Genomic DNA, 24928 nt, shown 5'->3' with positions numbered 1-24928 from the left:
AGGAAGGAAGGGAGGGAAGGAGGGAGGGAGGGAAGAAGGGAGGGAGGAAGAAAGGATTTCTTAAATACCTACTATGTGCCAGCCACTGTGCTGTATTTTACAAATATTATCTTACTTAATCCTTGCAAAAATCCCAGGAGGCAGGTACCATTATCCTCATTTTATAATTGAGGAAACTGAGTCAGAGGTTAAGTGACTTGCTCAGGGTCATATAGCTAGGGGCTGGATTTGAACTCAGGTCTTCCTGAAATTGGGCCTAATGCTCTATCCATTTTGCCACTTCGCTGCATGCTGGAGTGGTTGCCAGGCTTAAGCTCCACAAGGGTGGCTTACCAGGATAATGACTGAAGACACTGGGCTGGAAACATTATTATTCCCAAGGTTCAGGGTCCTGGGTGCTTCTAACACTGCCTTCTGCCTCTCCTACAGGGTACCTTACTGCCTCGGTTTTTAGTATTAGCTTATTTGGTCCGTTAAATGTTGTGAGAAGTGGAGGAGTTTACCAAGTGCCAAGCATTGTGCTCAGCACCAGGGATACAAATCCAAGCAAGGGTTATATTCCTTGCCAGGACTTAAGATACAATCAATTTCACAGAACAAGAAATTCATGGGAGTTGAGGTGTAGGAGACGTCAGGTTCAATCTAGTTCATTCCCTACCCACATTATGAATTCTATTTATGTCATCTCCAAAAAGTGGTCATCCAGCCATGGAACTTCCTTAATCATCCCAGTTCAGTCTTGACAGATCTAATTCCTATAAAGAGTGTATTAATATTAAGCTGAAGTCTGCCTCTCTATGACCTCAATTTGTTGAGGTCCAAGCACAACCCAAACCCTCTTCTACATGACATTTGAACATGGTTCTCTGCTTTCCTGAGTCTTCCTTTTTGAAAATGAAATGCCTGTAACTACTTCAATGGATCTTTAAATATCATGGTTTCTGGTCCCCTCATCATTCTGATCACCCACCCCAGTATACTCCAATAATCAATGTTCCTTCTCAAATGTGGAGAGCTTCAAAGTGGCTGTTGCTTCAGAAGCAATCGCCTAGGAGTGAGTCCAATGGTACTCTTCCTTTCCATTGTTTATGTATGTCTATGGCTAGAGTTTAGATAACATACTTTCACTAGACACAATCTTTTCATCAGTCTAAAAGAGAAGTGGCTTTTTTTGGTTCCCACATGACACTGCTAATCCCCATGGAGCTCATAGTCCATTTGGGCTTCCTGTTATTTTCCATATAAACTACTTTCTCACCACATCTTCCAGTTTTTCTTCTTGTGCCACTGATTTTTTGAATCCAAGGGCAGAATTCAATCTTTGTTCCCATTCAATTTCACCTTTAACTTCAGTTTCCTCTGCTCAACCTTTGCTCCAGTGCTTCATCATGCTGTGGCAGTGACCCTGAGTCCTCAAAGGTTGTGCCAACACAGTACTAGCTCTGGTGGGTTCTACCATAGCGGAAACATGGTTAAAGATGAACCCACAAGTGGGCAGTAAGTCTGTGTTGGAGAAGCAAACGAGTCATGGCACAGTTGAGGCTTGTCATCAAATTGGCCTCGGGCCATTAGACAAGGCATCTCTCAAAAATTATCTACCCAATCAGAGAGGTTGGGATCTGTGTCTGTGGATGCAGTACCTGCAGTGATGAGATTCTAGATTCTTGAAATATGAAAGTAAGCTTCAATCCATCATCCCTGTCTGTTGACATTCATTTCTTTTGACAGCATTAAAAAGAATATTAATTATCCTTTCCAGTTTCATAGCATTCACAACTTTGTTAAGTATGCTAGCTATGTCTTTATCCAGTTCTCTAGGGAAAAAATTGAAGAGGCTTGTGGAATTCCAGTAGATAACTTCTCTTGGGCTTATATAAGTTTGTTCATCAATACCCTTTGGTTCTAGCCAATAAAACAGATCTAAAAACCAACTACTGTCAGTCCAGAAGTTCTCGAACTTTTTGATCTCAGAACCCCTTTATATTATTAAAATTATAAAGAAACCTCAAAATACATTTTATTTATGTGAGTTATGTATATCAATGTTTACCATATTAAAAATTAAAATGTCTTATTGTTTTGAAATAGTTTTAACCTTGTGAAGTTCCTAAAAGTTTCTGCTATGGGTCCCAGCAGTCCTGAGACCACACTTTAAGAACTGCTGATCTAGGCCATAGCTTCTCACTTTGGGTATAAGAATGTTGTGAGAGACTTTCTTAAATGCCTTGATAAACTATAGATTTTCAATATCCATGGAATTCCAATCATCTACTAGTCTAGCAACCCTATAAAAATGGGGAGTGAGATTTGCTTTCCATGATTCGTTCTTAAGGAACTTAATGCAGTTCTTAGTGATTGTCTTCCTTTACAAGAATACATGATGGGTCTTTCTCTTCTTCACATGGTCCTGAGTATTTTACAGCTCCGTCCTTGGTCTTACTCTGTCCAACATTCATTTATTTGGACTTAAATTCCTACTATCTGTATAGTAAATCTGTATCCCATTAGCAATGATTTGAATAAGAAGATTATATCTTATAATATTTGCATATTTTACAAATTTGAAAGGCATTCCCCAAGGATGGTAAAAGGTGAGGAGATACATTAGATTGATAAGGAAGACAGTATTGAGAAGTAAGATATGGGGAAAAAACCTTTATAAGCTGGAAGGTGCTCCCCAAATATAAGATATTCGTGTGTTTGTCTCAGAGTTTAGCAGTGTAAGAAGACATGTTCTGGACTGTACCTTGAATCAGTTTCCAAACATTAACTAATGATATTTTCTTTGATTTGAGGATCCTTTAAGAAAGTCTGTCAATCTTCTGATCCCCTATGAGATTTACAATCTTGCCTTCCTTATATAGTGAGATTTGCTTCTTGCCAATAGAACAATTTGTTATTAAGGGGAACCTAGGCTTACCCAAGTGGGAGGTAATGAAGCCTCCCCAGGGCATCCCTAAAGATGTTTTTAAAAACTTGCCTTTGGCAGCTGAGACTAGAAACCATCCAGCCTGGAAATCATATGAGCCTCCCCTAATAGGGTTTGCTGATCTGGGGCCAAGTTAATATTTAGGGGATTACAGAGTACTGGCAAGCATCTCTCTAAAGTTACCTCTGGACTAAATCTGACATATGGAAAAGAAATGACAGCACCCAACATCCCTCCTTCTTCTTCTTCCTTCCCGTGATTCTCCCCAACTCTTCACATTAAGATACGTTTCCTTTTGGTGGAAGTGGGAAAACCAGGTTGGATTTACTTCTGGAGATGCTTCCTTCAAAAGATGCTGCTATTTCCCAGACCCACATCCTTATTTTCAAGAGAGAACAAAGAAGCAAGAGGAAGTGTAGTGGCGATTATGATTAGTACCACTCTGCATCTTCCGAGTCTTTCCCAATCTCCCCCTCCCCCCCGCCCCGGTCGAATGGCAGCCCCTCCCTAGCTCTTCTCAAGAGAAGTCTCAGTTCTCCAGCAGGACCAGGTAGAAGCAAAGCTGGAGGGGATGGTAACAAATAAAGCCACATCTCTGTATTTCTCTTGTCTTAGCCTCAGCCTGGACTTTATATTGTTTGTTTCAGGGTTGGTCCCCAATCCCTGACTGCTTCCATACTTTACCTATCACTAAGTCTTTGAGACAAGGATAAGAGTGTGTCAAAGACATAATGCAAACCACCAACGTTAAAATAACTCAAGTAGCCCTCCTTCTGGTAAGAAGGTTAGTGTAGGAAATAACACTCATCAACATTATCACCAAATGTAAAAGCTAACTGAAGAAGAGTATCTATTTTTAAATGTGGATAATCTTATCTATATTATTTCTAGCACCAATGTTTTAAAATGTTCTAATAATTATCATAAGCTCATGAAATCAAACTCCCACAAAGTGACCCCGATGCTTCATCATGACATAGAGGTGACCTTGGGTTTTTAAAGGCTATGTACCTGATTCTAAGTGCCTTGAAGCTGTCCTTGCTTGGCCTTATTCTACATTTATTCATTCTAAAATAGATATTTATTACATTTCTACTGAGTGCAAAGAACTATACACAGAAAAAAATTATTAGGGGCAGCTAGGTGGTGCAGAGAGTAAAGGGTCAGCCCCCAGGTCAGGAGGACCTGAGTTCAGTTCCGGCCTCAGACACTTAACACCCACACACACACAAAAAAAAAAACTAGCTGTGTAAGCTTGGGCAAGTAACTTAACCCCAATTGTCCTCCAAAAGGCAAAAAAAAAAAGATTATCAATTTAATTCAATGAATAAATGTATAGATAGCAGCTGCCCCGATGCTAGAAAGGTTTGAGCCTGTTCTAGGGAACAGCCTCTCTAGGCACGGGAAAGCCTCATCACCTGCACACTGACCACTTGGCAATTAATTCTTAACACAAGATGACTCATTAAACAAAGAGGAATACAAAATGGTCCCCAGTTCTCTGCAGCTCCATTTACCTTTGGCGAAAGAGGGACAAGGAGTGCTACAAATCACAGGTTTTAAATCATCTATAAACTTGAACATGGATGTCCGCAGTCTAAATGTGAGATCTTGGTCACATGGTCAAGAATAGAATAGTTATGAGAGGAACAGAATCACTTCAATGTTGACATTTTGTTTAAAAAAAAAAAACAGGAGAAAGAAGGAAGATGTAGCCAAAGGGAAATGTGACTGACAGGTTCTCTTTGAAAAGGCAAAGAAAGAAGTCAACAAAGTTGGTTTTATCAAATGTCCAAAGGCAACAAGATACATGATTTCATGGGATAATTGGTCATTTTTTGCTGCAAAGCTATTACAAATATTTACACAATAACCGTTACTATGAAAATAATTACAGCTTATGTTTCAGCATTGATTTCAGAGGGTAAAGTGGTAATGAAATTGTTATAAGGACTTTGATAAGAGCCACTAAATGAAAGCAAAATATACCTGGATACTTGGTAAATTAAATACAAAGGTGGGAAGAGTTCAAGATGATAAGAAATCTGTTAGAAAATATTGAATATACATGGAATCAGAGAGTTAAAACACTTGTAAACTACACACAAGCTTCATGTCTTTCCACCATGAACACTTTCTTCAAGAAAGAATTAGTAAGTACTAATGACATGGTAGGTACCAACTAGTATCACCAAAAAAAAAAATGAAATTGATCATACTTGTGACAAATAGAAAAAATTCATTGATGAGTCTTCCCTGAATTAATCTGTGTATAATCAGAAAACAGACTTGTTAGAACAAAGACCAGACATCATAAATCTAGAAAAAATGTTAAACTATAGGGCATTCAATTGAAATAATCTAATCCTGACCTATTTAAACAAGTTGTTGATAGTGAAATGAGTAATAGATAGAAACAGGGACTATAATAATTTTATATGAATGTTTAAGTGATGTAAAGGTTACATTATATACATAATAAGGAAACCAAAAGAGCTTAAAAGTCACATTAGTCAGCAAGTACTTGGCTTACTTGCCAAGTAGAGACAGATGGTAGTTTGACTACCATCAACATAAATTTATAATATAAACTCATTTGTAAAATCTTGTGAAGGATGATAACAATTATAAGCAGTATTATTTCATAATTCAGAGGAGCAATGGAAACTGAAACCAATTTAAGGCAAGTTTGGCAAAAGATTCAGGTAGGCAGTCATTCCAAGGGCATCTAAGGATGAAAATGAAAGGAAGATAACAAACAGAGGAAAGATGGAAAAGATCTGCAAAGATTGTAGTTGCAATTGGTTTTCACTACCAGCGATGGAATAGAGACTGAACTTAGTCTCTAACATGAGAATTCCTGTGGTGCTGATAGAGTTAGAAATAGAACTAAAGACAACAAAAATGGGAATGTGTACATAAAGAAGATTAATTTCATGCTGGGAGTGACATAATTATTAGGAGTGTTGAAGAATTGGTATCTGAGGGAAGGAAAGATAGCAAAGGCATGGAAAAATATTTTAAAAGTTATAAACACCAAAAAAAAGTTACCAAGAAAACATCAAGCAACCTTTATGCCAACTTTTATTAGAGTCAAGTATACATATATTTTAAGGTATTTTTGACAATGGTATTAGTAGGAAACAGGATCATTGGCATGTCAACTAAGCATCATAGAATGTTTTCTGTCTCTGATTCTATCAACTATCCACCAATCTACTCTGTCAGCCTACTTACTATTTATCCATTCTATCCCTTAGCTAGCTAGCTAGCTAGCTAACTACTATCAATCTACCTAATTACTATTTACCTATACTATCTTCTATCATTTATCTATCTATCTATCTACTTATCTACCTATCTATCTATCTATCTATCTATCTATCTCAGAGGCAATTTATTTCCACTTATACCTAAACAAGACTCTCATTTGCACCAGAGGTTATTCAGTCTCTATTTGAAAACTTCTGGGGAGTTGACCACCTCATAAGACTCCCAAGGTACTTTTGATGGTAACAGAGTAAGAAACGTAGCAATGGATATACTTGTAGAGACCTCTCTTGATTTCTCTTGCTGGAGCGGCATCAGTGTTGCCTGTACTGGTCTCCTTTTCTCTAGAGTGAGTTATTTCCGGGTAATGTCAGGAAATCCCAAGAAAGATGATTGGGAAGACATTACTTTGCTCAAGATATGTTTCATTTTTCGTTCTAATGGGGAAGAAGTGAAGGGAGCCTGGGCATCGTGAGATGGCTGTGTCTGCATCTCTCTGCAGTTGCTTCCCTAGTCTCCCAATATATAGGATGGGTGAAGCTTTTTAAAGCAGTCTTTGAGACATGAAAAGTGTTAAGATTATGAGTAATAAATAAGAGAGAGTTGAAACTAAGGGTCATATAAAACATGGAACAGCAAGTGTCCCAATGGAGGTATGTAATAGTCACACAAAATTAGGAGCTTGAAATTTTGGGGAAGAAAAATGTTCCCTACAGCTTTAATGTTCCTGTCATTGTTATTTAACCTGGAGCTCAACAGGAAAGAAATCAACAAATTTAAAGTCCCAATTACAAGAAGAATTTCTTGTTCTGTCTCACAACTCATATATTTGAAGATTTAAAACTTCACATGATGCTTAACATCTGACATGTAGGCATGGGGGGTGGTAGTAGTACATTATTTTTTCACATTCTATCAGTTTAAAAAATCCTAGATATAGTAATTTAATGAGCATATTGGAAAAACAAGGGTATATTTAACTGTTGGATTTCCCCAGGCATTCAATTAAGAACATAACTGAGATATTGTGATTGGTTGTGAGTACAATAGTTTAAGAAGGCTACAGACAAGTGAAGAGCCAGAATGGTATAACAGAAGGAAAGCCAGCTTCGGAATCAGAAAGATTGTCCTCGCTCTGACACATTAGCTGTGTGACCCTGGTGGAATCACTTAACTCCTCACTACTTCAGGCAACTCTCAAATTATAAGGCACAAAGAAGGTTTCTAGCTACATTTCCCCATTGGGAGTTCTCCATATTAATAAGATCAAAGTTCTAATCCTATCTCATAAATTGATTAGGCCTTATCTAGACTGGGATTCCATGAGGAACTGTTGGAAGAATTGTTGCTGTTTGCTCTGGAGAAGAGAAGATTTAATGAAAATCCTCACAAGGGAGAGATGGCATATAAACTTCCAAGGTATCCCCAATGGCAAGAAAAAAACATGGCAACCATATATTTATAACTGTTTCTGCTACTGCTATTCCTGATAGCATCGTGAATGTGCCCAACACATCATTATGAGCTCCAGCACCAGTGGGGGCTTTTTGGTCTGTGGGAGCAGACTCCTCATTGTTACCTTGGTTTGTTAGTTTTTCTTTATCTATGTGACCCTCCAATAGAATGGAAGCTCTTTGAGAGCAGGGCCAGCTTCACTTATTGTCTTTGAAGATATGTAGTGTCTATCATAATGCCTAGCAGACAATGAAATGAGGCCTGAGCAATCCAGGAAAGACTCCCAAAGGGAAATTTCCCACTTTATACATTGAACTATTTACCATAATCTGTCTCCAAATCCTCCCAGGGGACACTGCTTCAAGGGAATGTCTGCCAGTCTCCAAAACATGAATCACCTCTGAGCAACGTGCACTCTGGGAAAACGTTCTGCCTAAAGGTGATATGGAGCCTACCTACCTATGGCCATGAACGTTTTTGCCTTTGTCACCTTTGCAGGAAAATGTATCAGAACTGCAGGCAGCCTGGCCAAGCAGGAAACGGCTTCCAGAATGTTTGGCCAGCAGGAGAAAATGCTGTGCCGGAAAATCCATGCCCTGTGGATGCTGTAATGATTCCTTATGCAATTTTAAAAGCCCCTTCACCTCCTTGGAGTTCGTAGGCATGCAATAAATATTGAAGAAATGAATTGATGAATCAATGATGGCCCAATCCACACTTGAGATCGGCTTGCTTTGATTCTAATGATATTTTATACTGAGGCATTTAGGTCACAGTGTATAAAGTGTGTGAGGTGGAGTCCAGAACACCTGACTGAATCCTGCTTCAGACACTTCCTGTGTGACCCTGGGCAAGTCACTTAATGTCTCTGTGTTTCAGGTTCCTCTTCAGTAAAATGGTGTTTATAATAATACCTGCCTTCCTGGGCTATTGGGAGGATTTAACAAGTTAACAAAAGTGCTTTGTAAACCCTCAAGTTTTATATAAATGCCAGCTACTAGTTATTTCAGGAAACTAGCTTGTTTTTTCCTCATCATCTCTCATGCCTCTGCCATGTAAAGCTAGCCCTCTCATAGGATCCCCACCTGCTCTTTCCAAATACGGATTCTCTCCTTCACCGGCTTTGGGGCTCTAATGGTCTTCATTGCTTGAATGCCAGTGGTCAGCAGATGCTTGATAAATATTTGCTCATTGATTTCTTCAAAGCATAGCTCAAGGCGCTTAGCTGCTCCTCCCACTTGAATTCCATTTTATTACTTTGTAAATAAAATACTTTATTAAAGTCATTTATATATATATATATATTTTTTTTTTCCCTGTTCACCCCAGATAATAATCTCCTAGGGGGAGATGGAAGCTTTGTTTTTGTCTTTATATCGAGAAGATACTTAACAAATGTGTTTTTAAAACTGAATTGAACTGAATCGATATATTTTTAAAAAAATATATATTTCACTAGGCAAAGTGTGTTATTCAATGTGAAAGGCAGTTAAAGAGACAATGCTAATACTCCCAAAGGCAAGAATGACAGCTTTTAATTCAATCATTTGTGTTCCTTTAGGACGGAAAGTGAATCTGAAAAGGAACCTTCAGAACCACTGGAACATCTCAAACCTACTGCAACTGATGGAAAGGAAGAGGATGAAAGGCTGCAAGTTAAGATACAGGCTTTTGAAGAAAAAATACATGGAGAGAACAGTACTCCCAGTTCTGTTAGAAGATATAGTCTAAGCCAAGTTTCAAAGGAAGAAAGAAAAGATATGAGATTTAACAGGTAAGATGCCTGTGAGTTTCAGGTTTCCCATCAGTTGGGTCATAAAGATTTTTCTCAGTGTTATGGGGATGATTTAAATAACTGATATTTGTAGCTATCAGAAATTTAATTCCTGGATTACTTGGTGTCTATCTTAATGATTGTGGTGATAAGCATTTACTGGCATCTAAGGTTCATAAAGAGCACTTAGCATGCATTTTCTCATTGGAAGGTGGAAAAAAAGAAAGAAAATTAAATTTAATCTTTAATCTTTAAAATGAGAGGGTTGGACTAGGTGGTCTCTGGATCTTCTAGGCCTATGCTACTATAATCAGTGAACATTTATTAAGGTCTCTCTGTGTGTTCTATGTGGAAGCACTATATAAACCTATTAAAAGTATTAAGAATAGAGATGCCCACCTAATTTTTTTTTCCAGAGGTGGATGACTATGGGAATGAGACATTGAATACAATCTTTTTTAATCTGTCGGTTACTCTTTTTTTATCTGTTGGTTACTTTTGCTTAACCATTAATGCTTTTCCTTTTTAAAAAAATTCTTTGTTTTTAAGGGATTATTATCTGGTAGAGGAAACTTTATTGTGTGATAGAGTTTCAATAATATTTTATTTTTAAATAGAGGCAACAGTATTGGCAATCAAAGTTCAAAAGCCTCAATAGATTATCTTTCAGAAGAAAATCCCAAGATTTACATGCATATACACATATGTGTATATATATGTACATGTATATGTGTATGTGTGTTTATGTCTATGTGTCTGTGCATGTGTATATGCATGTGTGTATGCATATGTGCATATGTATTGCATGTGCATATGTGTGTACATTGTGTATATGTGCATATGTGCATTTGTGTGTGTGCGTATGTTCGTGTGTGTGTGTGTATGTGCATTTATGTGTGTATGTGCGTGTGTGTGTGTGCATGTGCAGGTGTATGTGTATGTGTAGGTGTATGTGTATGTGTATGTGTATATTTCCATTCCTCTTCAGGTGACCCTGAGTTAGAGAAAACTTCAGGGAATGAGTTTCACAAGGGATTGCCAATGTGGGATAGCTTAGCTAATAGAACTGGTAATGGGCTGTTTGTTGTTTTCTGACCAGCCTTAGCTAAATGACCAGCTTGACTACAGGAGGGAATGAATTTAATGACCCTAGCAACTCTTAAAGCTCAGTTGGACTATAGAGTGGCTATGATCCATATCAGCAGATAAAATTATAGATTCCGAAAATGTGGAAATATTTTAGGACTATTCTTGGCAATGTAAGTTAATTTTAACTCTGAATTCTTTGATCTCTGGCTTTGAATATACCCCTAGGCTGTTAATGACCTGAATCTTCACTAGTCAGTTAAATACATTGGAGGATGTCCCTATGCCCCAGTTAGTGACGTCATTGAGTTGTTAATCACTTTTAAAGCAACCTTTTGTACAATCTAGGCATCAGAACTCACTCCAGAAGCTGCATTCCTATTTATTATCTTTTTCTCACTTGGAATTCTGCAATGAATCTTTTTTCTTTTTCAAATCATGTTTTAATTTTTCCTTTGTTTACATTATAGGTCAAAAAGTTTAGCTCTGCATGCAGCCCACCTAAACCACACAAGTTCAGATGACGAGCAAGATGTTCAGAATGGAGATGTAATGGCTGGCATCTCTTTTTCAGAAATAGACCCGCTTAGCCAAGAAAATCACAAGTCATCATTTAAGGCAGATACTGAAGAACCACAGCTGGAAATTTCTTCAATTTCACACCCAAGTAGTAAATGGACAGAATCCGAGAACTTGCCAGAAACAGTTAAAGAGAATGACCCTGAAGAAACACCAGAGACTGCACAAAGTCATGTGGAATACCAGGATAAGCTCTATTTGCACTTAAAGGAAAATCTCAGCAAAGTGAAAGCATATGTCATGGAAATTGGGAGGAGCATTCCCGTCCCAGATCAGTGCACCATTGAAGGTAAGCATTTGGAACTTTTCAAATTTGCAAAACTTTAGAGGACTTTGGCATCACAGTTCTGCTGTCATCGCATAATTGGTCCTCTTGTCTCTTTTCGGGCGTTTGGATATGTTATTTTGAAAGTATTCCCTTATCATTTGTTCAGCTTTTTTCTAGCTTATTCAGAGTAGCTCATCTTCCAGTATCCCAAATCAGTGGTCATTAGACCACAATATTATGATGATTTTTACCCAAACTTCATGGTTACCCTTTGATTGTTCATGCAGTAAATTACTTCCACAACCATATTCTCCTCTTCAGGCATAGAAGAATGCTAATTATGTGCTATTGCATATATGGAGGAATAACTCACTATCATAATAAGAGTAGTAACAATTTTGGCACCTTGGGCAAAATACATAAAATATGACCTCAGATAAACTTTTTAGAAGATATATACAGTCCAGGAATTTGAGACCCCATGACCCAATCCCTTGGGCTAGACATCTGGACTATGGGACTATGCCTCCTAGGCTACATCTGGGGAAGCAATTGATCAAACTCTAGGAGAATTGTAATCCGTTATGGACCAGAAATGTATGCTACTAAATAGCTTCTTATTTGGTTTAGTTGTTTGCACTAACCAGTTGCTAACCAGCACATTTTAAATGTTGGTACTCTGGGTCAAAGCTCTGGTTGTTCTATCCTAGTCATGATCTGGATCATAGCTAGAGGAGGGAATATCCCATGGCTCTGCATATTCTTGAGAAATGCTGTCCTTTTCCATGGTCTATTGCACTACTGTAGTACTATGATTATAGGATTTTCCCTATTCAGAGCCCCCAGACTCATAGCTGCCCCACAGCTAGAATATTTCAGCTCTACAGTGATAGATCACTTTCTCTATTCCTTATCTCTGACCATGACCTCTTTCCAAGATTAGCTTCCAGCCCTCCTGTTTTGCCTTTTGCCTATCACCAGTTAGAACAAGAAAAAAATACATCTTTACCCTGGCTTGCTCAGGTCCATGAAGAGAGGAGAGAGCTATGTAGCTACTCAAGAACTCAAGAATAACATACATTATGGTTTAGTGTGACCAAGTGGAAAATTACATGTCCTATGTATTTTGTACCAAATTGTTATAACTATTAAGTTTGGGGAAATAAAAGAAACATTGCTCACTTTTTAAAGGGATTTTGGAATAATTTAGTATGTTAGCTTTAGGAAATAATTGGAATAACCAAGTTCAATATAAAACACACATTTTAGTAACTGCTAGTTATTTCAACAACCCATATGTTTCATGTATAGATAAGGAAGCAAAGCTAGATGAATTTCTCAGGACCATACCAAGTGGTAAATCCATTATGAGACAATAGCCATCTAAATTAGGAGTTCTCAACATTTTCTTGGTCATGGAACTCTCTGGCAGTCAGTCTAATGAAGCCTGTGAACCCTTTGTCAGTATTGTTTTAATACACTAAATTAAATTAAATTTTAAAATAAACATAAAAATATAAAATAAAATAAATACATAAAATAAATAGAATTATAAAGGAAATTAAATATATTTAAATACAGTTATATGTACACATATCAATATGTGTGTATGCACACATACATGTGGAGTTCATATGTATATATAGATAGAATCTATATAGATCTAAATATGTATCTTTAGATATATTAGCATGCAAATATGTCTCTCTATATTAGTATGTATAAACATACCTATATTTATATAGATCTATATAGCTATAATCTATATCTATATATCTATTTCTATCTATTTATCTATTCATCCATCCATCTATCCATTCATCTAAGAAACCCTGATCTAAATGCAAATTCACCAAGCATCTGTGAGATCATTGGGGTGAGAACTTCCCAGTGTGGAAATTCCTTCTACCAATGGAGATAATATCTATCACACATCCTAAGGAGTTTACTGAGTTTCAGAAAATTGAAGTGACTTACCAATGGTTATGTATCTAATGTAGAGCTTGAATTCAGTTCTTTCTGAATTGAAACCCAATTATCTATGCACTGTGCCATTTAACTTCTAATTTAAAAAACAGTAGTCTAAACTTGTCATTTCATCACTGACGTGGAAATTTCCTCTAATGCAGAGCAATACCTGCTTTGCCATTTGGAGTCTTACAGAATTACCCAGGGCCCCCCAAAGTTAAGTGAGTTGACCAAGATCATGAAACCAGGATGTCTATGAGGCAGGGGCAGGACCTGAAGCCAAACCTTCTTGACTCTAAGGCAGACTGCCTATCCACTGTGCGTCTATACATGTGTATGTGTAAATATATACATACATACTGATTTTCAATTTTTTTTAAATTAGTTGCAAAGAATCAAAAGCATGTCTGCCGAGTAGGAAGGTTTCCTTCTTGTAGGAATTTGTGAAAAATCCTGAGAAGCTGTTCCTAACACCTAGTTGTCAAAACAGATGATATTTCTTCCCACTTCTGTGAATTATGTTGGGAATTACAGTGTAAACTAAATGTCTAGGGGGTTTGCCTGAAATATTGAATGAATCAATCATTTCTTTTCCTTAAAAATAGCATAGCATTTTCTTTTTATGCAAAATGTTTCCTGTCAAACAAAAACTGAAAACCTGGCAAGTATTTTTTAGCCATTATTTCAGAATTCATTCATACTATTGTAATTTCCTGGAAGTTTCTCAAATAAGTCACTGGGAAATTCCTTGAGTAGGACATGTGCGGGGAAAAGGAGATTGATGTGACTCATTATAAATCTATTTACAGAAAAAAAAAAACCTGTGCTGACTGCTCACGGGACAAGCTGTTAATATTTCATAAATTACACAAAGTCCTCTATCCAAAAGCCAGTGAACAGTCTCCTGGTTGTTGCAACTTATCCTATGATTATGTGATCACTCCAAGGTTTCACTTCTTTCCTTCAAAAGGAGCTGAGACTCACTCACAAGAATTTTAAAAGTTACTAAGAAAAGATACCAATTGAGAAATTCAACTTTGTTTAATTTGATGCTAGTCAAGTAGAAACTGACATGCCCAATCATGTAAAGCCATTCAGAAATTTCTATTTCTATATAACTATATAGTTATATGTAACTATATAAACAGTTGATCAAAATCACCAGTAACAAGAGAAAATCAAATTGTATTTTTTTAATTAGAAAATGGAAAGTAGAAGAAAAAAAAGGTTGCAAAAAAACATGTCACCAATATACCAAATGCAAATGTGAATATATATAAATCTAAAAAGAACTGTGAGATTTCATCTTCACTGAAGATACTTGTCAAAGATGACAAAATCAGACTAATATACTATTGATTGAGCTGTAAATTGGTTCTACCATTCTGAAAACAATTTGGAATCATGCAGGAATATGGGAGAGGGCAGGAGAGTAAGAGTAATACTCAGAATAGCAAAGAAATGAAAATAAGTGGATACAAATTGATTGGGGAAATGGTCAAATAATTTGTAATACAAGAATGTAATGTGATATATTACTTAGTAGGAAATTATGACAATAAAGAATTCAGAGAAACATAGGAAGATGTGTACATTTAAATGAGTGGAACCAGGAAAATATGCATGAAGACTTCAATAATGTAAGTAGAATAATAGAGTAAAACTTGAAGTTGTACAACTATAATCACACACACACACACACAGGCATGGGTCTAAAGCATGACTACAATGTTTTAAGAAGAAATAGAATATATAAGGTGTCCCAAAAATCTTGGTACAGATTTAAGTTTTTAAATGGCTTAAAACTACACTAAGACTTTTGGAAAACATCACATACAGTTGTTTGTTTGTTTTTTAAGATGTTACAAATTTACTGGAACCTTGCTTTGACAGTCACTTTATCATCTAAGTTGGAACCTTATTTTTGTTCTTCACAAAGTAGGATTTCACACAGGGCAGAATCCTTTCATGTCCTGGTAAAGTGGGTTTTAACTGGCTATGTTTTCAAATGAGCTTGTAGACTTGACCAGATCAATTAATGCCACTCCATTCTCTTCTTCTATAACTAGTCCCACCTTTAAATTGGAGGATTCAGTCATACTAATCTACTAGGTCTACTTATTGTTTTTACTCTGGTTTCACCTAGAGGATGTTCTCAGAGGTTTCATCTCAAGAACTCTGTTGATGGAGATGAGTCCTTGACCTTGAGGGTAAAGGAAAGCCTGCTCCTGTTATCTGTGCTAGACAAATTTGGGATAGGGACTATGTATTAGAGGTACCTAGGAGCCAAGATCTCAGAGGCCATCTTGTCCAACCCCCTCATTTGATAGGTGGGGAGGATCAGAAAACTTAGATGACTTGTCCATGATCACACAATTAGTAAGGTTCCAAGCTGGAATCAGAGAAGATGCTGAGAAATATCACTCCAGCTGATGATGAAACAGATCCCCCTTCTCTAAGTATATGGTGGGAGTAGACTACAGTTGACATTTTATAGACTGAAAGATGCAATCTCTTTTGGTTTTGTTTAACTATTTTACTTTGTACATGGGAGGATATTGAGTAGGGGGTTGAAGGAGTATAGTGCAAAGTGGTAAAAAAAAAAGGGGGGGGCATCAATAAAAACTAAATTGTCAAAAGCAAATCTTCAACCTATGTATTCAAAGGAGAGTATCAGGCAAGGCGATTTGGGAACCATGACCCAGTGCCTGAAATATAGGTTGGCCAAGCAACAGTAAGGCTTTCAGATGCACTGTTGCTTCATTCCTTGACACAACAGATGGGTACATCTTTTATGCAGATGCTTTGGGGATAGCTGAGCTCATGCAAGGACAACATTATCATCACAACGCTCTGCTGTATTTGCAACAATTTTTTGGTAACATCTTTTTCTACTTGATATTTGCAACTTTGATGTTGTGGGAATACTTTAGACTTAGGATCATAGGAATTCAAGTTGGACAGGATCATAATGTTTATCTCTTCCAAACCCCCTCATTTTACAGATAAATAAGAGACCAAGAGAAAATGAGGAATTTAGGATGATGTCCTAAATTTAGAGCTGCAGGGCCCGTTTAGGTCACCTCATCCTACCCCATCAGTTCATGGGTGAGGAAACTGAAACCCAGAGAGATTGAGTGATTTGCCAAGGAGAGCACAGGGCAGTTAGTCAGAAAAGTAAAATTTATTAAACATTTACTATGTGCCAGGCACTGTGCTAAGTGCTAAGGATACAAAGGAAGGCAAAAAACAGTCCCTGCTGTCAAGAATTTACACTCTAGTGGGGGAGACAACATGTGAACAACTGTAAAAAGAGAATCAATTGCAAATTAAAGAGAAAAGACTTCTTGCAAAAGGTGGGACTTTGGCTGAGATTTGAAAGAAGTCAGGGAAGCCAGGAGGTAGAGATGAGGAGGGAGGAATTTCCAGGAATGAGGACAAGCAATAAAAATAAAAATGAAAAAGGAGATAGACTTTTCTGAAAAACAGCAAGGTCACTGCCCCTGGATCTGAGTTCATGGAGGGGAGTAAGGTGTAAGAAGACTGGAAAGGTAAGAAGGGGCAAGGCTATGAAAGGTTTTAAATGCTGAACAGAGAATACTGTATTTGATCCCACCAGCAGGAAGGAACCACTGGAGTTCCTTAGATAGTGGGGAAATATGGTTAGACCTTCACCTTAGGAAGATAAGCTTGACAGTTGAACAGAGGATGGATTAGAATGGGGAGAGATAGGGGTAGCTAGGTGGCACAGTGAATAGAGCACCGGCCCTGGAGTCAGGAGGATCTGAATTCAAATCCCACTTCAGACGCTTAACATTTACTATCTGTGTGACTTTGGGCAAGTCACCTAACTCCAAATGCCCTGCCTTTCCCCCTCCAAAAAGAAAAAAATTTTGAACAAAAAAAGAATGGGGAGAGATTTGAGGAAAGGCTACCCAGCAGGATATTGCAATTGTCTATGCATAAGGTAAGGAGGGCTTACACCAGGGTGATCACAGTTCAGAGAAGAAAAGGGATGAGTAGAAACAATATGAGTAGAAAAAATAAGATTGGATGGTCGGATATATATGAGCAGTGAGAGTGAGGGGTCAAGGATGATCCCAAGGTTGCAAGTCTGGGTGACTGGTAGAACGGTGGTGCCCTCAACAACAATAAAACAGTTAGTGAGAGGGTAAGGTTTGGGGGAAAAATCTAATCTAAAACATCTAATTCAAGATGTCCACTAGACAGATGGAAATGCAAGTCCAGAGGAAACAAAAGAGGTTAGGGTTGAATAAATCAATCTGAGAATCATCTGCATAAAGATAACTGGATCCATGGAAGCTAACGTCTTCCCCAAAATCACACAGGCATTAAGTGGTAGAGTTCAGTGCCTTGAATCCAGATCTTTTGACCATGGTCCGTGAACTGAGGTCCACACAGGGTAGTGCACTTTATGCCATGTACAATGTGTACATGTGTAACTTTTCGAAAAAACCATAGAGTTGCAAGAGTGAACAAGCTAATTACTACTGCCACCAAAAGCCTTCGTCAGACTCATCAGAGTCTTAGATCAGAATTCTTTACGTGTTCTGAATGAAGAGTTTCTATCTTCAGCAAAGTGTGAGTAAGTAGGATTCCCTGTTAGTTCCTGAAGTGGTGCTCCCATCATGCTCTTCCCTGCTGACTTTCCAGAGAATCTTAGAATTGAAAGGCAGTCATCTAGGAACTCTATTGCCATCATCAAGCTGAGAGAGATGGAGCCCACAGGCCTATGCACTCTGCCAAGCAGAGGTCTGGCAGAGACGTGTGATAACACCAAGGGCTCCCTAAACATCATGGGATTTTTCTGGATTATCCCTTTCACAGTTTTCCTTTTTACCCTGTCCAAGCCCTAACCCATAATAGGTTTTTTTAATTGCTCCTTTTTCTGTATCTAAGGAGCTTTCTTATAATTTCTTCAGAGAAATGTGACTAGAATCATAAATCTAATCATAAGTTCCCAAGGTGGGCAATACTGGCCCCCGGGGTGGGGGGGAGGCACTGGAATGATCCAGGGGGGTGATAGTATTCTCCAGTGCAATTGGAGGGCATTGAAAAAAAATAAGTGAGGAAACATAAGGAAAGAAGAAAAGGTAAGAAAATTTTGAAAAACCATTTGTGCATGTTTCATCTCTTGTGTAAAATAGTTAGAATCTTGATTACATTATTTTCCAAATAAATACACAAAATGTAAGTTATAACCAATCAGTGGTCCAATCTGTCAACAAGTCTTAACAAGCAAGTGTTGGCAGGTGATCCTGTCACACACTGTCAGGAAGTCCAGCATTTATCAGCAGGAGTATGTGTGTGTGATGACTTGTTTATAATCCAATACCATGCAGTTACATGATGCAATATTGAGTCATCAAAATTTCAATGCAGGAAAAACCCCACAACTTTAAAATAAATTATTAAATCTAAGATGCATCATTTAAAAATATGTTTTAAATTTTTTAAATGATGCAAATTTCAAGAAAATATTGAAGGGTTAAAGAAAGTAAATTTACAGGGCAGTGCTGAGTAACTTTTATTTTAAAAAAGGGACTGGTAAGTCAAATAAGTTTGGGAACCTCTGTTCTAGACCTAGCTAGAAAGAATCTAGAAACCATCTTGTTCAACCTTCTTATTTTAGAGATGAAGAAACTGAGGCCCAGAAAGGTTAAATACTTGCCCAGGGTTGCACAGATAGTAATTATCTGAAGTGTGATTTGAACCTAGTTCCTCTGAATCCAGTGCCAAAGTGCTTCTCACAGTGCCATGCTGCCTCCAGCATGTACATCATTGCCTGTAAATGCTTAATGAAGGCTTTCACAGAATCCCAGCCTCTCAGAATTGGAAAGAACTTCAGAGAGGATCTGGTCCTATACCTAATGAAGAATCCCTTCTGCACTATACCTAATAAGTGCTCATGCAGCCTTTGCTCAAAGCTCCCCAATTCAGAAGAATTCAATGCCTCCTGAGGCAAGCCATTCCACTCATGGATCGCTCTAATGCTTAGAAAGTTGGTTCTTACATGAAGCTTAAGTCAACTCAAAATCCACCCACTGTTCCTAGTTCTTCCTGCCTCTGCTGCTTGGTGAGTCCCTAGTCTGGTCCTCCAGGGCATGAGGAGCCCCAGGTAGTCTCAGTTCACTCCTGACTCAGCTGACTTTCTGGACTTCTCCATCATTCTTCCACAGCATTCTTGATGCACCTCTTCAACTTCAACTATAGTTCTGCTTTGTGTTTTCTCGCCCCACCATTGGAATATAAGATTCCAGAGGGTAGACGCTAACTTATTTCTTTCTATTTGCATCCCAACAATTAGCAAAGTGCTTTAATACATGTTCTTTATATTTGTATCTGCTCTCTGGGGCTAATCAGAACAACTTTAATCAGCCCTACAAGGTCTTGAATATCACTATTCTGTTCCCTTCTCAGTCTTCTGTCCTCCATACTAAATGTCTCCAGTTCTTTCAACCAGTCCTCTCCCTTTTGAATAAGGTTCAACCTTTCCAGAGTCATATTCCAGTCATGAGTTGGATCCCTCCTAATTTCAGTGTCACCTAGAAAGTCAAATCTCCTTCCTTGCATTAGGATTTTAATTCACCTTGTTGGTATCTGCATCCCTGCCATTTAGCATGGGGGGTTGGTTACCTTCCACTGAATACTCTCCAGCTCATCAACATCCTCCTTAAATTGTATTTCCCAGAACCAAATACTGTTGTTCAGTCATTTCAGTCATCTCTGACTCTTTGTGACCCAATTTGGGGATTTCTTGGCAAAGATAGTAGAATGATTTGTCATTTCTTCCTCGAGCTCATTTTATAGAAAAGGAAACTGAGGCAAACCGGGCTAAGTGCCGTGCTAAGGGTCACAAAACAGGTAAGTGTCTGAGGCCAGATTTGAAATCAGGAAGATGAGTCCAGATGGGTCCAGACCCAGCACACTATCCATAGGACATTATCCCTAGGACTAAATACAATTCCCCAAATATGGTCTGACCAAGAGCATAACAGGACAGTCTCCTTTGTAGGTGCTTTGGTTCTCTTAATATATCCAAAATTACCTAAGTTGGCTTCCTTATCATGCTTTTAACAGCTCAATCTTTTTAGATACACTGTTGTCTAGCAGTACCTCCCCCTCATCAAGAGATTGATTATTTGAATCCAAGTGTAAAACTTTGCATTTATTCTGATAAAAGTTTACTTTATTCAATTCAGTCAAATGTTCTATTCTGTATTAACTGTTTAATTCCACTTGTCATCCAGCATGTTAGCTAAATGTGCCATCTGGGGTCCACCTATAAATGAGATAAGAATGCCATCTGTGCCTCTAGCTAAGTCATTGATTTTTAAAATAAAATTCCACATTTTCTGTTTTTATATTACCTGTTTTTCCTAATGTGTATGCCCCTCTTTCCCTTTTAGAGAACAATCCTTTATAACAAAGAATTTGAAAAGAAAAAAGTTCAGCAAAATTAACCTAAATATTGAATTTGACATTATATGCCATGTTCCAAATCCTTAGTTCCCCAGCTCTTCCAAGAAACAGAAGGGAGTGCCTTCTTAAGTCTCTTCTGTGGGGCCAAGCTCAGCCATTATAATTTTACAGGGCTCAGGTTCAATTGTTTTGTGGTTCTTCCTTCTCCTTAAGTTGTTGGAATCATTGCATATATTGTTTTCCTGTTTCTGTTTACTTCAATATATATCAGTTTATGTCTTTCCATATGTATCACCATAGTCATCATTTCTTATGGCATAGTAATCCTCCATTACATTCATGTACCACAATTTTAGTCATACTCCAACCAATGGGTATCTTTACTTTCAGTTTTTATGATAAATATGTTGGTATACATGAGGTCATCCTTGTCATTGACCTCCTTAGATGCCTAGCAATGAAATCTCTGGGTCAAAGGATAAGGACATTTCAGTCATTTTCTTTGCACAAATGTCAAATTATTTTCTAGAATTGTTGGACCAGTTCACAGTTTTACTGACAAAGAGTTAATGTGCCCATATTTCCACAACCCCTTCAACTTGGATTATAGCCATCTTTTGTCATTAAAATTTTGCTATGTATAAAATGAAACATCAGAATTGTTTTGATTTGCATTTATTAATGAATTGGGACAGTCTTTCATAAAGTTAATAATTTGCAACTTTTCTTTTGAGAACTGTTTGATCCAATCACATTGCCCATGGTCCCAAATGTTTCTATACAACTGCACAAAGCATGGATGATCAGCAAGCATTTATTAAGAACCTCCCATGTTCCAGTCACCATGCTAGGTAGAGGTGACGCAGATAGCAAGAAGATGAATTAAAATCCTAAAACCAGGGAGGAAACTTGACTTTATAGGTGACACTGAGACTAGGTGGGATCCAATTCATGGTTGGAATAAGGCTCTGGAAAGATTATACCTTATTCAAAAGGATAAGAACAGATAAGAGGAGCAGTGATTAGCGTTACATATACTCTTGCATATATACATGAAGAAGACATACTTATGTCAAGAAATTTCCGAACTTGAAATGGAAGGTGTGTTGAAGACTGCTAGTGGACAGATCAATAAAGGGAGAAAGAGAAGCAATGTCACCATCAGGTCAATGTGGAAAGAAGGGAGGAAGAGATCACAAACCTGGAACAGAGGGATGATATTTTAGTAACAGGAGACTTCAAATAGCTGAACACCTTTTGAGTTATCCATTTGCCAAAAGCAGAGCAGCAGGTAAATTCTCAATTTTCCTTAACGTTCAGTTCTGGATCTAATTTTATAGGTAAGACACTGAAAAGCTAGAGTTCATTGAAAGAAAGATGACTTGAATGGTAAGGGGCCTGGAGAGCATGCCAGGAAGGGTCCAATTATACAAACTAGGGATGTTTTGATTCATGAACAGAAGGTTCATTTAGGGAAGATATGATTGCTGTTTTCAAGTTTTTTTTTGAAAGACTATTGTATGGAATATGATCAATAACAAAATCAAATCTATCAATATCAGAAAGTCAATGTGCAGAGGAAGGAGCAGTAATTTGGAGGTACAAACAAGTGAACTTCAGCTTGATGTAAGACAAGCTTGCTCACAATTAGAGCCATCCACATGTGGAATGGATTGCCTCAGGGAGTAGAGAGTCCCTGTTCACTAAAGTTTAAGGAGTGATTGGATAACCAGGCAGCTAGTTGGCATCACAGTGGACAGAGAGCTGGGCCTGGACTCAGGAAGCCCTGAGTTCAAATGTAAGTGTCTGAGTTCAGACACTTACTAGCTGTGTGAGCCTGGGCAAGTCACTTCACCACTGTCTGTGTCAGTCCTATAAAAATGGGAATAATAATGGCACCTATCTTTCCAACTTGTTATTGAGGATAAAATAAGTTTTTGTAAAGTGCTTTGTAAATCTTAAAGAACTATGTAAATGATAACTGATATTATTATTGTTATTATTAGTTGTTCAGGGACTTTAAAAAGGTAATTCAAAGGTATTGGTTGGGCTAGACACTCTTGGAAATCTCTCTGAGTTCTGATATTCTGCAATTCTATTAATACTGCAAATATTATTGTTCCTAAAAAATGAAAAGTGGTTTATATGATGGCACCCAGACATCTCATTGTTTGTCCTTTGTTCTTGAAGAGGACCATGGCTTCAGGGAGGTGATGCCATGACTTGCAAGTGAATTGGATTTAAGTGAGGGAGGGATGTGCAAAGTCACCAGCCTCATTCTCTCCTCTAGAACCATCTGGGTCCAATGGCAAGATACAGATCAGGATGACTGGGGATAGCCCTGGATACAGTGGGAGACCTTGGCCTTTTTTTAAGCTAAGGTCTCAGTTTGACTGAGGCAACACCACTGAGGCAAACAGTGATTTAAGCTAGCCAAGAAATGAGGCAGAGAATGGCCTCTTTTACCTAGTCAGAGAAAAAATATCAATCTGGGAGGGAAAGAAAGACCCTCAGGGTTTCTGGACAAAACAGAAACAATTTCCATTTACATTCACTCTGAGCCAATCCGGGCTGAAACAATGACCAAGTGGGGCTTGGCCTCTGACCCTACTAGAGGGGATAAATTAATAAAACCACATTTATTGTTTCCTATGTGTTGGGCACTGTGCTTAAGTACACTGTGCTAAGTAAAGAAAGGAGACATTGATTTGCCAAAGACATTCCTTTCTCAAAGAGTTTATATTCTAATGGAGGAAAGAACACATATGAAAGGGGGTGGGAAGGGAAGGATGAAGTCCCAGAAGGGGTCATGAGTGGAGCCATATGGCAATCAAATGGTACCTTTGCCAGGAACATTGTATCGGTTTGACTAGTGTTCCCAGAGAAGGAGATGGTAGGCAGGCATTGCCATGGTGGGAAGGTGACTCACTTAGGTGTTCAGGACCCGACAGCTGTAGTGAGCTCTCAGCTATGATGAGCAGGACCTCAGGACTGGATCCACAGCACAAGTGGGGAGGTTGCATCAGGGGTGGCATGGCAGAATAATGCAAAAGGAAAGCCCCGGGAATAAACACTGAGTCACCAAAGACCCATGCCAGAGTCACGGTGGTACGATTGCTCGCTGCCAAAGTTTAGGGTCAGCAGAATGAGAATACAGAGGGGCACTGACATGCTAAGCTCCCCATGATCTTTACATAGAAAATATTGGAATGGGTTGTCTATGACAAAATGGGGAAATGATATATGGATTTGTGTGATCAATAGCACCAAAGAGGGTGTTATTTAAGCTAATGCATTTTAAGGGGAAAAAATGAAAGTTTCCCTTTATCAATGATTAGTATAACAAATCTCTGCATAGAAGATGAAGTCTAGGGAGGTGTCTAAAGCATACAGGGGCAAAGTGACTGAACCAGGATCCTAGAGCTAGGTGAGATTTTAAACCTGGTGTCCCTGATGCTGAGTGTAGCCTTCTTTCCATTTAGTCAATGTTAGCTTTCAGGTTAAGGTCATTATTATTCCTTTAGCGTAAACCCAGCCAAGGAAAGGTCTGGGGTTTTGTCTATATCACAGTCAACCTCTGGCCAAGATAGGCCCAGGGCATAACCAGACCATGTGACTACATGAAACATTCCAATGCAAGTCACCAGAAAAATGTTATTTTTGTTAATTATCAAAGAAATGTCAGCCATTTGTCATTTACAAAAATACAGTTGCATTTCCTGGGAACATTCAAACATCTGAATTGAGTCAAAAGCAAATTCTTCATGGGAGGCTCTTGAAGGAAAGTAAATACAGTCAGCTTAAAAATTAGCTTGTCTGTAACTCAGGTTACCTGCCATAAGCTATAGATGGGACACATTTTCACCCAATCGGGAAATACTTCAAAGGAATGCCAAGTAACAGAGATAGCTCTTGGCATTATTTCCATTATCCTGTGCAGAACTCTGCTTATGGGCTGACTCTCAAGGACTCTCTCTACTTACTTAAGCTTAACATGGCTTTGGTCCACATTGATAAAAATCATATAGGAGTCTAAGAATATAGAAATAAGAGAAACTCAATAATCCATACAATACTGTTATGGTTTTTTTAAAAAAAAATTATTAAATAGTGTTTTTTCTTTTAATCTAATAATGTAATTACTTTTGGCATTATA

The 24928-nt window shown here is 38.0% G+C and overlaps 1 protein-coding gene across 1 annotated transcript in view; it reads left to right on the top strand.

Moving 5' to 3' along the window:
• VEPH1 (ventricular zone expressed PH domain containing 1) overlaps positions 1 to 24928 on the top strand; it is a 196176-nt gene that overhangs the window by 86169 nt on the left and 85079 nt on the right. The window contains exons 7-8 of the mRNA XM_069083457.1: positions 9216 to 9428; positions 10985 to 11382. Of these exons, the coding sequence (XP_068939558.1) occupies positions 9216 to 9428; positions 10985 to 11382 (611 nt within the window). The remainder of the gene's footprint in view (positions 1 to 9215; positions 9429 to 10984; positions 11383 to 24928) is intronic.

Source organism: Petaurus breviceps, unplaced genomic scaffold (genome assembly GCF_028583685.1).
Source record: "Petaurus breviceps papuanus isolate PSGF00001 unplaced genomic scaffold, PetGlider_PUasm1.0 173, whole genome shotgun sequence".
Taxonomy (NCBI): Eukaryota; Metazoa; Chordata; class Mammalia; order Diprotodontia; family Petauridae; genus Petaurus; species Petaurus breviceps.
Note: the sequence above shows the minus strand (reverse complement) of the source record. Positions and strands in the feature narration are given on the sequence as shown.